Source organism: Physella acuta, unplaced genomic scaffold, assembly GCF_028476545.2.
Source record: "Physella acuta isolate Inbredline_101_S28 unplaced genomic scaffold, ASM2847654v3 ptg000663l, whole genome shotgun sequence".
Taxonomy (NCBI): domain Eukaryota; kingdom Metazoa; phylum Mollusca; class Gastropoda; family Physidae; genus Physella; species Physella acuta.
The window spans coordinates 85,001-98,539 of NW_026732182.1; the positions used below are offsets into that span (position 1 = coordinate 85,001).

A 13,539-nucleotide genomic window follows, 5' to 3' on the forward strand; every position below is an offset into this window, starting at 1 on the left:
AAAAATAAAATACTCAACATGGCGGCTTCTCGGCCTGCAAGAACCTCTTCGATTTCTGTGTTCAGTGTGCTTCTCATTATTTCTGTTTTACTGGACGTACGCGTTTACGTGGATGGTAGTCAGTATTTTAAGGAAACAGAGTACGTAGCCACACATGGCAAGTGTGAAAAAATCACCATTCCATTGTGTAAGGACATACAGTACAACGAAACGATAATGCCAAATCTTCTGAACCATCAGAAACAGGACGATGCCGGGCTGGAAGTCCATCAGTTTTTTCCTTTGGTGAAGGTCCAGTGCAGTAAGCAGTTGAAGTTCTTCTTGTGCACAATGTATGTCCCAGTATGCACGGTCTTAGAAGAGGCCATCCCACCGTGTAGGACTCTCTGCAACGAAGCCAGAACGGGCTGTGAGAGTCTGATGAACAAGTTCGGATTCGAGTGGCCCGACACCCTGAGGTGCGACCAGTTCCCACCCTCTGGATTATGTGTTGGAGAAAACAACACGGAGCCCACAGAGCCGTCTAAAGGCCCACCGAATGGACAAGTTAGTGGACCAAGCAGCGGCAGTGGTGGTAACTAAATTTTGTCATTAAAACGATCTAACTTATAATTTATTAATTTAGGTTAGGCCTAAATCTAGTAAATCAGTGTCCATAATAATGGAATCTTCTTTAAAAAAGGGGTGTTGGGTTACTGGTAGTTAACTAGATCTAAATACAATAGACACACACATGGCTGGCTAATTTCAATGCTAACCCTGTCCCCATACCATACACCTAACCCTAATTTTTAACCATAAAATGTGTCGAGATTACAATGCTACTAGAGGAGCTTACACTTTTCGGACACACATAGCGAAAAAACGCAACGTAAAAATTCCATGCGGTCTCATTCAGTAACCGCTTAACATAGAAAACAAAAAAAAAGTATCATATCTATCCGCAACCATTCTACTTTAATAATGTGTGTGTCATTTTGTATTCATACGCATAGAACTTAAGCTATTCTTGTTATAGTGACTGGGGGGTCTTAACGTGTGTTCGAACACATGTAATACAGTTTTACATGTGTTCGGACACCTTTACCCGTCATCGGACATAGCACTTTTTGTTCATTTAGAATAATTTAAAGTCAATTTAATGAATAAAAACATATATTATATGCATTTATATTGTGTTATTGATTGTTTGTGAGGTAATTTTAATAGTATAAAACCTTTTTCCCACACTCCCAAAGTTCATCCCATTCAGCCATTGCGGCTCGCGCAGTACGCTGCTAAGCCAGCCAGGTCACATGATTCCCCCTCCTCTTTTGCATTCCACTGCCTTCTTGACCTTATTTTGACCCTTTCCCTTCAATAACCAGCCCCTTTTATGCTCTAAATTCTTATTTAATAATATTTTTGTGTTGCTGTCCGATCCCATGTAAGGCCAAATAAGTTAGCGAACACCCCTTTTTTATTGTTCAAGCACGAAAAAACCCATTAACCTTGACATTTACGATGTTCCATACATATATAGAAGCTATTTATAGTGTAACCTTTTAGCTAAGCAGTGATTGGTTCAAGTTTTGCCCCTAAGTCCAACCCTAGGTCACTTCATCCGGCTGGTGTAAAAATAGAAATGTGCGTACCATGCAACGTTAAAAAATTTCTAAAAATAATTCTTGAGAAAGGAAACGGAAGTACTTGACACGGAAGTGTTCATAAATGAACAGTTTACGTGCAGGCGCCGTGGTTTCGCGTGAGACATGCTAATTAAAGTTTCTATGAGCCAAAAACCGACGAAGTGTTCGGTCCTACGTAATTTTTGGTGTGTGTCCGAAAAGTGTAAACTCCTCTAACAACCCAACACCCCTTTTCTAAGGAAGTTTGATTATCAGACACCTGTATCTATAATCAGCGAAAACGTATCTATATTAAATATTAGCTCTCCTTAAGGTAGGTCAAGTACACTAGTAGGCCAGTAGATTCTAATACTGAGTTTTAGTATTGTCTCTATAATAATTTACTCTGTATTTCTTTCAGACGTTTTCTCTGGTAGGGGGGGGGGGGGGGCACTGGTAAAAGTATAGGGCATAGATCTATATTTTATATTTTCTAAATAAATTCTATTTTTTCGGGGGTGGGGCAGAACTGAAAGACATCCTGCTGTCTCTAGTGTCTAGAATAGTCTATTATCTCTAGATCAAGATCTTTCCTGAAATAGGCCCTATTGGTAAATCAATACCTAGGCCTATATGGATTTCAATTTGCACCCCCCCCCCCCCTCAAAATTTTGATTTGCGCCCCCCTCAAACTTTCAATTTATTTTTCCAACCCATTTTGGCGCCCCCCTAAGGTCGGCGCCAGGGGACATATGATATGTCATGTCTCTGAGTTATCTCAAGTTTAGTATTCTGCTTCTAGATCTAGATCCCACTCTTAACACATCAGGGAAGCAGGTCCTACTATTAAAGTTTAATTTAGGCTTTCTACCAACAATGACTTAACACCATTTTGTTGAAGATTCCATTGTTGACGTAAGGATTAAGACTAACAGATGCTCTTATTTATCAGTTGTTGTTGTTTTTTTCCATTAAAAAGTCATTACCTGTAAAATGACAAAAGAGTTAGTAGTAACAACATAGGAGAGGTTTTGTATCAGTAGGTTTTAACTAATTCTGACTATCTCTGGTTTATAGGCCTATATTGTAAAGTTTTAAATATTGTAAGTTGCCTGTGTTTAGGTTTAACAATTAGTCTAGGGAGATCTACTACAGGAAATTTTAATCACATATTATTGTTCACTCTAGTTAAGTAAACAAAGTAAGCTTTAGTAGGTAGCCTATATGTCTATAAAGTTGGCTTAACTCACTCGGTTTAGTTTGGTTAGCCAGCTGGACTTTTTTTTAGAAATTATTTAAGAATCTGGTCAAGAGCTTAGAATGTCTTTTCAAAATTATAGCAATAAATAGCTCCATAGTCTGGTCCAGGTTAGACAGTTATTGCACCTTGGATATCTGGGCTCAAAGCCTGGGAAGCGAGCTGATCAGAGCCAGATGTTGTCGTCCCTGTATCAGCCCCCCCCCCCCCCCCCCCCCCATAAAGCTGAATGGCCAAGTGGAAAATTTACAAAATTAAACATGCCTTAACTAACAAATTATTTAACCTTGACCGCAACTACTGAGGTTTGACCTTCTTGCACAGAAATGCTGCTGACTCATCACTCAAGTAATGCATAGGCTGCCTCTAAACTAATATATTTTTAAATTAAACACTTCTACACATTCCGGCACATTGAAAATGCAGACATTAAATGAATACCAAACTAAATGGTGTAGTGTGCTAGTAAATAGTTTTCTGCTAGTTTATATAAAGCTATTAAAATGCATAAGTATCCAGTTTTATATCTTAGTTTTATAGAGTTGCTAAAATTGATCACCTTCTCATTTTGTAAGGTGATTTCACATAGTATAAGACATTAACCTTAAAGCTCCTTGTCGTTAGATCTTTAAAAAGTATGTCAGTAATTTTTGTCAGTTTTTTTTACACTTTTTGACCTCTGTTTACTTTATTGTTAATGCAGAGCTGCCACCATCTTGGCAAGAATAGTCTTTTCTTAAATGAAAAATGTCATGTAACTCTTTTCATTAGTTTATTTCCTAAAAAAAAATGTGCGTTTATACCCTATCTTGCAAATGTTAGGCTTACTCTTTATAAGTAAATATAAAAAGAAAACCAGGCTGAAATCTGTGTCAGCAGCTTAAATGGCGCATAACCAGTTGACACATATACATTTTAATTTTGTTGCATGTAATCCATTCAAACACTAAAACTAAGAAGAAAAAGAAACTATAACAAGTTTAATGATGAATTGCAATTGCAGCAAATAATTTTGAAGAAATACTTCTACTTAAATAAATCTAAAATAAATCGTTCTTGTAGATTTTCAGCTGAGCTATAACTAGAAAATGTGATGTTACAAGACCGTAGAAGTATTGACAGTTTTTTCAAATCGAATAAATAATAAAATTAAGTTTTAAACATCTCATGGCAATTGAAAATAGCATGTCACATCGGTCAGCATTTTCACACTAAAAATACTTTCCCTAACAATTTAAAGTAACCTCAGTCTTATACTGCTTTAACATTTACAACATGTATACTATACATGATGAGAGAGAAATCTACAAACTAATTTTGTATGGAAACATTTTTCCCACAGAATATGCGTACCTGTTGAGAGGTGTTCTTCTCCTAGAAATGTTAGTATACATGTTGCAAGTGTAAACGTGGTTTTAAAAATTCTCAATACCAAAAGTACAATTGAAGTGCGTCATTTTAAGTTTTGTAATAAAATTTGTTAATAAGTTAAATTTCCATATTTAATTATACAAATACAGTTTTTTGCATTACAAAAAATAACTTATTGTCAGTTGAGGTCTCTGGTCATTAGATGTTAAATTATTTTAAAATATAATCATTTTCCAATAATTAATAATACAGTAATGAGGTACTGCTCCCAGTGTTAAATTCTTTATTTACTTAAAACATCAAATAGGCTACATCCAATCTTTAGTAAAGTCTAACAAAGCCACACAGTGAAGTTTTTATAATGACATTTATTTTAAAAACAATGACCAAAATATTAAATATTCAAGACTATTCTCATTGGTGTCTATTAACACACCTCAGTCTGTTTTTAATAGTTTTAGAAAAAAGTGGCCTCTCCATAAATATTTAGACATGTGAGTTCCAGAATGTATGACTAAATATTTTTTAAAAACAATAAATTTGCATACAGAGGTTACATTTTATAGTGCTTATTCAAAAAGATAAATCCATTTTTACATTAAGTAACTTTTTTGATAACTTTATTTTCATGTAGCTTTTGCATCAATTATTTGGTGATTTACAGTTTTAGATGCATACAATATATATATAGTGACTATTTTGTCTTTCTCTTTCTAAAAATCATTCATTGTGTGTTTAAGGCAAGTTAAAGACATGCATTTGTCACTATTTATCTTTTGCATAGTCCCATTCCAGCAATAATTATCATCTATAATGCAGTTAAAAATGTACTATTCTTTGAACCTAAGCTAAATCATTAGATCTATGCATAGATATTTTTTTAATGCAGGTGTATTTAATAAGGACACTCACCTTTTTTTTTTTTTTTTTGAGTTTATCAAATTAATGCATTTATTGTAGTTTAATCAAAGGTGAAATAAATTTACCACTAGACTGCACATGGCCCCCTCTCTGTGTTGTCGACTTCAACTGTTTGAATTATATTTTTGTCTACCTGTTCAGCTGGATGTCACAGTCTTTTCCGATCAGTCTAGTGCATTGTTTTCTAATACAGCTGCAGTTGGGCCTGTACGTTCCCCCCAGGCGCTTGGCTTTTTTATATTACAGCAAGCTGCTCTAAAGGAACGCCGTAGAATAAAAATTCAAGAATTTAATTATGTGTTATTGCTTTTGTGCTTTAGCACCTGGGGCCATTGAATATTTTGGTGTATTGCTTTTTTTATTTGAACTTGTACGTTGGTGTGTTGTCTTATACTTATAGTAATTTTTTTTCTCTGGAATTTTTGTTGTAGGACTTAGCTACAGTAAAATTTTCTTAAACTGCAACCCTTATCGTGAACAGTTTTTTACATTCAGTTTAAGCCAGTGGCTCTTAAACTTTTTGTAGGAACCCAACCCCACCAGCATAATGATTTGCGCAACAGTTATACTCTGCTAAAAGGGACATATAAAATAAAAATAAAAAATTCAAAACATGTGTATATATTTTACTGAAGTACAAAATGAACCGTCATTGTTATTGCCACAAATCAATTACAATATGATTTTCACACAAAATAAAAAAACATTAATTAATGAATATTTACTGCAAATCAGTTTGACTACTGCTATTGTCTTTCAAACACCTCTGAGGAAATGCGCTGCTTCTTTCTTGGTTTTGTGGGTTTTTTTCTCCCATCTCCACGCAGCTTTAGGAAGTGTTTTCTTAGCTTTGCTGGTGCTAGACTAGAGTAGAATAGCTCAACTTGACATTGTAAATTGTGCAGTTATGCATCTGACTCCCATTAAATTCTGCTGTTCATGTGAATAAATAACATAACATGTAGATCAGCATTTTCACACTAAAATTAAATATGTACAATAGTACATATTCACTTGCACATTTTCTATTTTTGCTCAACATAATAAGTATGAAGGAATTAAAATATGTAGGAAAAAAAACGATGTCATACCATCGTGGTATTGAAAAATCTCCTACTGGGCCACAATATAATATAGAAATAACAGTATGTTACCTGACGTTCAAGGTTCCACAATATTATAACTTTCAGATATTTATCTTGCTCTGGCGCACTTTATTACCATGTCATGCACACTGATTCGATCTTAACCCTTTCCCCGGCGACTGGGTGTAATCGACCCGAAGTCACTATATTTTTGCTCATGTCTCGTTTTATAAATTTTTCTGGGCCTCATTCCCATCTATAAGGTGGTTAGGGTGAACACATTGGAGGTTGTAAATTTTAAAAATATGCGTAAAAAAAATTTTATGAGGGTTTGAAATTTTTTTGTACAGTCCCTGGCAACTGGGTGCTACACACCCGGACACAATTTTGAATGGAAAAATTATTTATAACTTATAAACTGGCTTCTAAATATTTGTTTTTACTCATAGTGGGTTAAGTCATTGTGTTACATTTTCAAAGTTTAACTATAAATTAACAATCTGAAGGTATTTGAGTAACAAAACTATCAAACCGGATTGAAGTAATCAACTTTAGTAACAAAATAATAGAACATTATCATGTTTTAAAATTTGCACCTCAGAGAGCACAGTTGTTAGATAAAATTAAAATAACTGGACATTTCCTTTTGCTGGCAGGGAAATTTAGTTGTTTTTTTTTAATAAAATATGGGCACCCTTTTAGTGGTGTTACATGAGTCACATGTCCAAAATATTTTAATTCCATACTTATCGGAATTGCTTGGTATGTATTGGATAAATCTACTCCCACCTCTAAAATCAACCAGTTGCTAATTAGTTATGATCTCTCCAGAAACATAACACATTTCTAAATTTGAATGGAATATCTACCATAATGGAAGCAAATATACCATGAGCCTGATGGACTATTAGTGTAATTGTTGTGAAAGTGAATATGACCCAGAAGGTTGCTGAATCTCTTCATTGAAAATTCTGCCTTCAAAAACTTCCATAAGCAGAACTGAATTGACATACAACTAAATTGTTATTCTGCAGAGTGCCAGTGTCTTCTCTTGCTTTCTCTCCATCCCTGCTAATGCAGTCAAATATTGGTTGTATTATTTTTTGTATTCATGCACAGAAGAAATATTTAGGGTCAGGCTGTTTATAAATTTCCTGGGATTAGCACTTCAGGCAGTGGTCTAGTGTATTGTTACTTTGTCTTTCCTAAAAATATTTCTTTTTCTTCACTTTGCACCAGCCGTTTCATTTCATTATGAGTGCCAACTGTTGACACATTATTGATAGTTGAAATGCAGTATATTGGGTAGACCTCGTCATCAGAGCTGCTTGATACTGATGGCTGCCATTCTTCATCTTCTAACTCTAATACTGATGGCTGCCATTCTTCATCTTCTACCTTTGATACTAATAGTTCAGACTCAAAACTTGTTGGTCATTTTCACCTGCTATACTAAAACTGGCAAATATATTCCTTTATCATTAGCACTTGAGTTTAGACAAATGCGTCAAGACTTCTTTCTGTTGTGTTCTCAATAACGTTTGTGACTATTTATAAACCTTACTCTCAGGGTCACAACCTGTAGAACACCCACCCCAATCCCAGTTTGATCAATTAATTGCCCAGTATTAACTTTCAAGCAGCATTACAAAGTTGTTTTGCCTTCTTGTCCTCATTCGTAATCCTAATGAAGTTAATGTCAAGTTACTCTAAAAGGCTCGAATGTCTCTATCTACATTCCAGAGCTTCATAAAAGAGTACAAATCACAATATATATCCTCCCACAGGCAATCTTACCACTGCATTTCATTAACCTATTGTAACTCCAAACTACAGTTCTGTCTGTAACTGCAAGTCAGAGCTCCAGCAAAGAGTATAAATCACTACATATGTCCACCCACAGGTTAACTCTTGCTTGAGAATCCCATCAACCACTAGTATCATATTACAGCTCTCCCATTGACAACAACATGTCTTGTGTTCCCCTTGGCCACTGTGCCATGAATACCTTAACTGTGTCAGTATTGTTACCCACCCCACAATGAACAAAGAAAAGAATCTACTATAAGAAAGTCTTTGGGTGTGATCCACCCAGTTGCCGGGGACAGGGTACCAAATATGTTGCCGGGGAAAGGGTTAAATCATACAAGTCTGGTGTGTCTCTTGTCCTCATCCGAACCCCTGAGACTGACTCACCAAGCCCTAGTGGTTCCGTGAAACCTAGGTTGAGAACCACTGGTTTAAACCCATAAAAATATTCACTGAGGAATAAATTAAACACAGCCCTAATCTCTTGCTAAAGCCAGTTTCAATATTTGATACTTAGTAAAAAACAACTCAGAGATCTTTTCAATATATTTTGTAACCTAAGCTATTTTTATTAAGGATGTTTTTTTTTTTTAAATTACATTCTTGATGCATTAAAAAGCTAGTTACAATAAAGGTTTTATATTGGTTGTAGTTTTTAAGTTATGTTAGGTTACAATTGAATGTTCAGTGTACAAGAAAACAGTTATCACATTTTGGTTTAGTTTTTGATGAAATCAGAATCTTAAAATTTTCTTCTTTCTGTTATAAAAAATAAAAAGGTTTTATACTTTTGATTGAAACTTTTTAAAGAATTCATATTTTGAACTATTTGAACTAAAAGGAATTTTTCTATAATTTACCCCATCCACATAAAGGAGTGGGTGACGAGGTTATAAAATCTGACTTTTTATCCATTTTGTAAAAAAGAAACGTATAAACTTTTTTTTAATATGGTCATCGTGGAATTACTTCTATGTGCTTTTAAGGGGGGGGGGGTGACGTAATAATGATTAGGGGATGGCAAATAACACTAGAATGGTGTGAATTCACTTCCAAGTCCATCTGTCAAACCCAACTGTCCCTACACAAATGTGACACTTGCTAGTGCTAAGATATCATGCTGACTCACTATATCTGGTGGAACAAAATGCACAACCAATTTTAGATAACTAACAATCTTAGTAATGATCACACAAAAAATGTACGTCTCATGTTAGTAGTCTTCAACCACTGTAACTAATGTTATCTTTTCAAACAATTTTTTTTTTTTGAAGTAGCAAAGTTTTAAAATACTGTCACATTTATTTTGATACTCCAGCCAAACTTGATACATTTATATATCACATGAATCAAACGTCAGGCACACAACTTAGTCAAACACAACCTGATAAGATTATTCTTTGTAATTAATTGGCTAGATCAGGCACAACTCCAGTAGCTGTTTATGGAATTTCTCTAAAAGTGTGACTTATTTTTCTTGGTTTATCTAAAATGTGATATTTCTTTTTTAACCTTTACTCATATTCAGCAAATTACTTCAGTTCAGGAATTATTTTTTTCAGGATATTCTGGGATTATATTTCAACTATTAGCCAAATAATTCACAACAGTATTTGTAATTGATACTTTTAGAATATGTACTTCATAACTCAGTGAAAAACTATCCCCAAACCTTACTAGTTCTCAATGACAGAAAAATAAATTGACCCACTATTACAATTTTTGCTTCTATAAGTCTACATCTGCTTATATATTAATATATGTATACTTGATTTTTGTTTTATAGTAACTATAGAGTAAATAGTTTTTTTAAATTCAACAAATTTTTTTTACTCATAGGACAATCCACTACACCGAAGGAGGAAGCCACACGTAACTTAGGCTTCCGTTGTCCCTCAGTGCTTCAAGTTCCGAATGGCTTTGATTACCACCTCAAAGTTGGAGATGAACTGGAGAAGAACTGTGGAGCACCGTGTTACGATATGTTCTTCGATAACAACCAGCGGGAGTTCGCAAGATGGTGGATTGGAATCTGGTCTTGCGTCTGCTTGGCCTCGACTCTTTTCACAGTTCTCACGTTCCTGATTGACATGCAGAGATTTCGGTACCCGGAGCGGCCAATCATATTTCTGTCTGGATGTTACTTCATGGTGGCTATGGCGTATGTTGTGGGTTTTGCCCTGAGGGAGAAAATATCTTGCAATGACCCTTTCGAACCACCAAACAGCAACACGGAGCCAAACAGAATGCTGCAGGTTGTCACACAGGGCACTAAGAAAGAAGGCTGCACCATCCTGTTTATGATGCTTTACTTCTTCAGCATGGCAAGCTCCATCTGGTGGGTTATCCTGACCTTGACCTGGTTCCTTGCCGCAGGGATGAAATGGGGCCACGAGGCCATCGAAGCCAATTCTCAGTATTTTCATCTAGCCGCTTGGGCAGTCCCTGCCATCAAAACAATCGCCATCCTGGCCATGGGCCAGGTTGATGGTGATATTTTGAGCGGTGTCTGCTACACCGGTATCTTCGACGTCGACGCGCTCCGGGGTTTCGTTCTGGCTCCCCTCGTTGTGTATCTCATCATTGGTACCTCTTTCCTCCTCGCTGGGTTCGTCTCACTTTTCCGCATCCGCACGATCATGAAGAGTGATGGCACTAAAACAGACAAGCTCGAGAAGCTCATGGTCCGTATTGGAATCTTCTCAGTCCTCTACACTGTCCCTGCTACAATTGTCATCGCCTGCTACTTTTACGAACAGGCCTTCAGGGATAAGTGGATGGTCACATGGCATGCTACAAGATGCACCGACTTTCACATTAATTGTCCAGCTGGCATCAGTTCAAAACCCTGGCCAGATTTTAATGTGTTTATGATCAAATACCTGATGACTGTGATTGTGGGTATCACCTCTGGTGTCTGGATCTGGACTGGGAAAACTTTCCTGTCCTGGAGGACTTTCTCAAGTCGTATATTTGTACGCAGGAACAATGAATCTGTGGTGTAATCGTAAACTCGTGTATGGTCACAAGAGTCCAGTGGGCGTGCATGAAGCGTAAGTGAAAATGTTTGTGTGTGGGTAAGTATGTCTGTCTGGATTACAGGATATTCGTCTTTTTGTAAGAAGGCAAGTGGATATATACACATTTAAACAAACTTGCAAGGGTTAAGTCAGCAGAATATTACTTGGAAGAAGTTTTGACGGTTCAATATTTTTTTGTAATGACAAATTTTTTTTTTCGTATTTCTGTTGATCTGTACATAGTACTACCTTGTAGCTGGATTATGTGCTAGATAAGATTGGATTATTTACTGGATTATGCTGTCAGAGCTCAACATGTTCTGTCACGGTTATTGTTCTGATTCATCATCAAAGGATTGGATTTTAAAGTTACTTAACTGTGACAGTGTGAACTAAATTCTCAGTTCTTTGGTTGGATCAATATGTGGATGTTTTCCATCCATTAATTATGGTTTAAGCCTAAAGGCACTGCTTTTTTTTTTTATCTTTGCATCTTTTTCAATTACTGGCGTCTAAGAATGTGTTGTGTGAACTTCTTTATAAAACTTACAGTAGTTTTGGCTTGTAAATGGCTGCTTGTTTAATTATAAGGAAAGAGCGGTAGCTGCCATTTCGGAACAGTCAAGTATATGATGCACCATTACTTTGTTGTTCTTTTTTGGAGATGATTTACAAATAGTGTATGTGTAAACATAAATTCTTCTTGCAGTTTTAAAATTAACATATCCAAAATTTTGACTTGCATGGTGAGTTTTTTACTGTTTTTTTTTGTTTCCTTATTCGTGCAGAAATCATAACAGTAACCATTATTTACTTTTTGTTGTAATTCTACTCTATCTGATCTCCATTTCGAAGACTTGCAAGTCGAAGTACTCAGATTTATAATTTTAATTAATTTTTTTAAATAAATTGTAAAAAGACAATCATGTTCTAGATTGTTGTTTGATCAAAACACGTTTTATATTTTTTTTAACTAAGTTTTTTTTCCTTCAGTATACAGCTCATGACATTTTGCTACACATTTATCTATGAACACAGACATCAGGCATGGTTACTTAATGTTTCACTCTCTTTCTCTCTCTCCAGTAACATTCAATTGTAGCTAACTTCCTGTTTTGTTTATTTACCACTACTGTGATTTAATTGTAATAGGTAGTTGAGACTAAGCAAAAAAATAAATAATGGCATTTTTTAAAGTGTTTCTAAAAATAAGAAGCGAGAGGCACTGTATAAAAGTTATTAAAAAAAAGTCATATGTGCTGTTACCACTGTAGTTTTTAAAAAGTTAGTGGAATGAATGAAAGGTGATTATGAAAGAAAAAGTGCTACCTCAATTCTATTAAACAGTTTTATACCTTGACCATTTGTTTGTTATTTCGTATGTCAAACTTGCATTTGAGGCAAATGGTTAGATAACAATTGTTTAGTGGAATATAGCAATGCTTTATCGATTAAGAGTAGCCTATTCAATTAAAACAGTTTGTCCTTCTATTTTCCTTCCAGCTAAATTAAGCTATTTAGATAAATTTAACACAAAGCTGACTAAAAAATATAGTATTGGTAGTTTTCACATAAATTAAAATAATTTAAATGGGTACATTAACATTCCAAATTAGCACAGTTTTTTTTCTTAAAAAAGAACTTGCTTTGGAATTTCAAATGAGTGGGTGTGGTTTTAAATACTACTTTCATAAACCTAATTCTGAACTTTCCTGAACCTTGTTAATATTATTCAACATGTCTGGGTTGATTAAAAAAAATCTGTTCTTTGCATTCAGTTTTTAAAGTGATGAAAATGATTTACATTTCAATTAAATTAATGGTTCATGACAACAGTAACCATAGTAAGTAAATATTTTTAGTTTGTTTAGAACATTTACAAAGGAATTACATGTAACATCGTTTATAGTTGGGTTTTTTTTTAAAATATATTTTGACTGGTAACAGTTAACATTTTAAGTTAAGATTATTTAAATACTTTCTGATTGACTTAACCTTGTTAGAATAAAGTTTAATATTACATCATCACTAAGTAGATTCAAAATATATATATATATTTTTTATAATAAAAAACTTTTTATTTTAAATTTAGATTTTTTATTTTTTAAATTATTTTCTGTCTAGCAACCTAAACAGACACAATTTAATATTAATATTTTTTAAACTACTATATGTATTTTTAGATAGCTTTGACAAACAATGTTGGCTTTATTGATCTTAGTAATTAAAATTTAAATTTTGGCAAATATTTAAGCTTTACAGTGTGAGTTCTGCATTTATATTTTCTTATTCAGTAAATAAGTTTTGGCCCAAAACTATTTTTTCTTTAGCCTGTGAAGGAAGCTACTCCAAGTAGAATCTGCAGCTGGTCCATGTTCTGCTTCTTAATTTCTTTCTACTTTTCGCATGACTCCTCTCCTCTGTTAGTGTTGTGAATTTCACGTTTATTTTTATATTAACAGGTTACA

At 34.6% G+C, this 13,539-nt stretch overlaps 1 protein-coding gene across 1 annotated transcript in view; it reads left to right on the plus strand.

The window, feature by feature from the left end:
• LOC131948872 (frizzled-2) overlaps positions 1–12,987 on the plus strand; it is a 13,258-nt gene extending 271 nt beyond the window's left edge. The window contains exons 1-2 of the mRNA XM_059310571.1: positions 1–574; positions 9,891–12,987. The exon at positions 1–574 is cut by the window's left edge and continues 271 nt beyond it. Of these exons, the coding sequence (XP_059166554.1) occupies positions 19–574; positions 9,891–11,056 (1,722 nt within the window). The 5' untranslated portion in view covers positions 1–18 and the 3' untranslated portion in view covers positions 11,057–12,987. The remainder of the gene's footprint in view (positions 575–9,890) is intronic.
• The last annotated feature ends 552 nt before the right edge of the window (positions 12,988–13,539 follow it).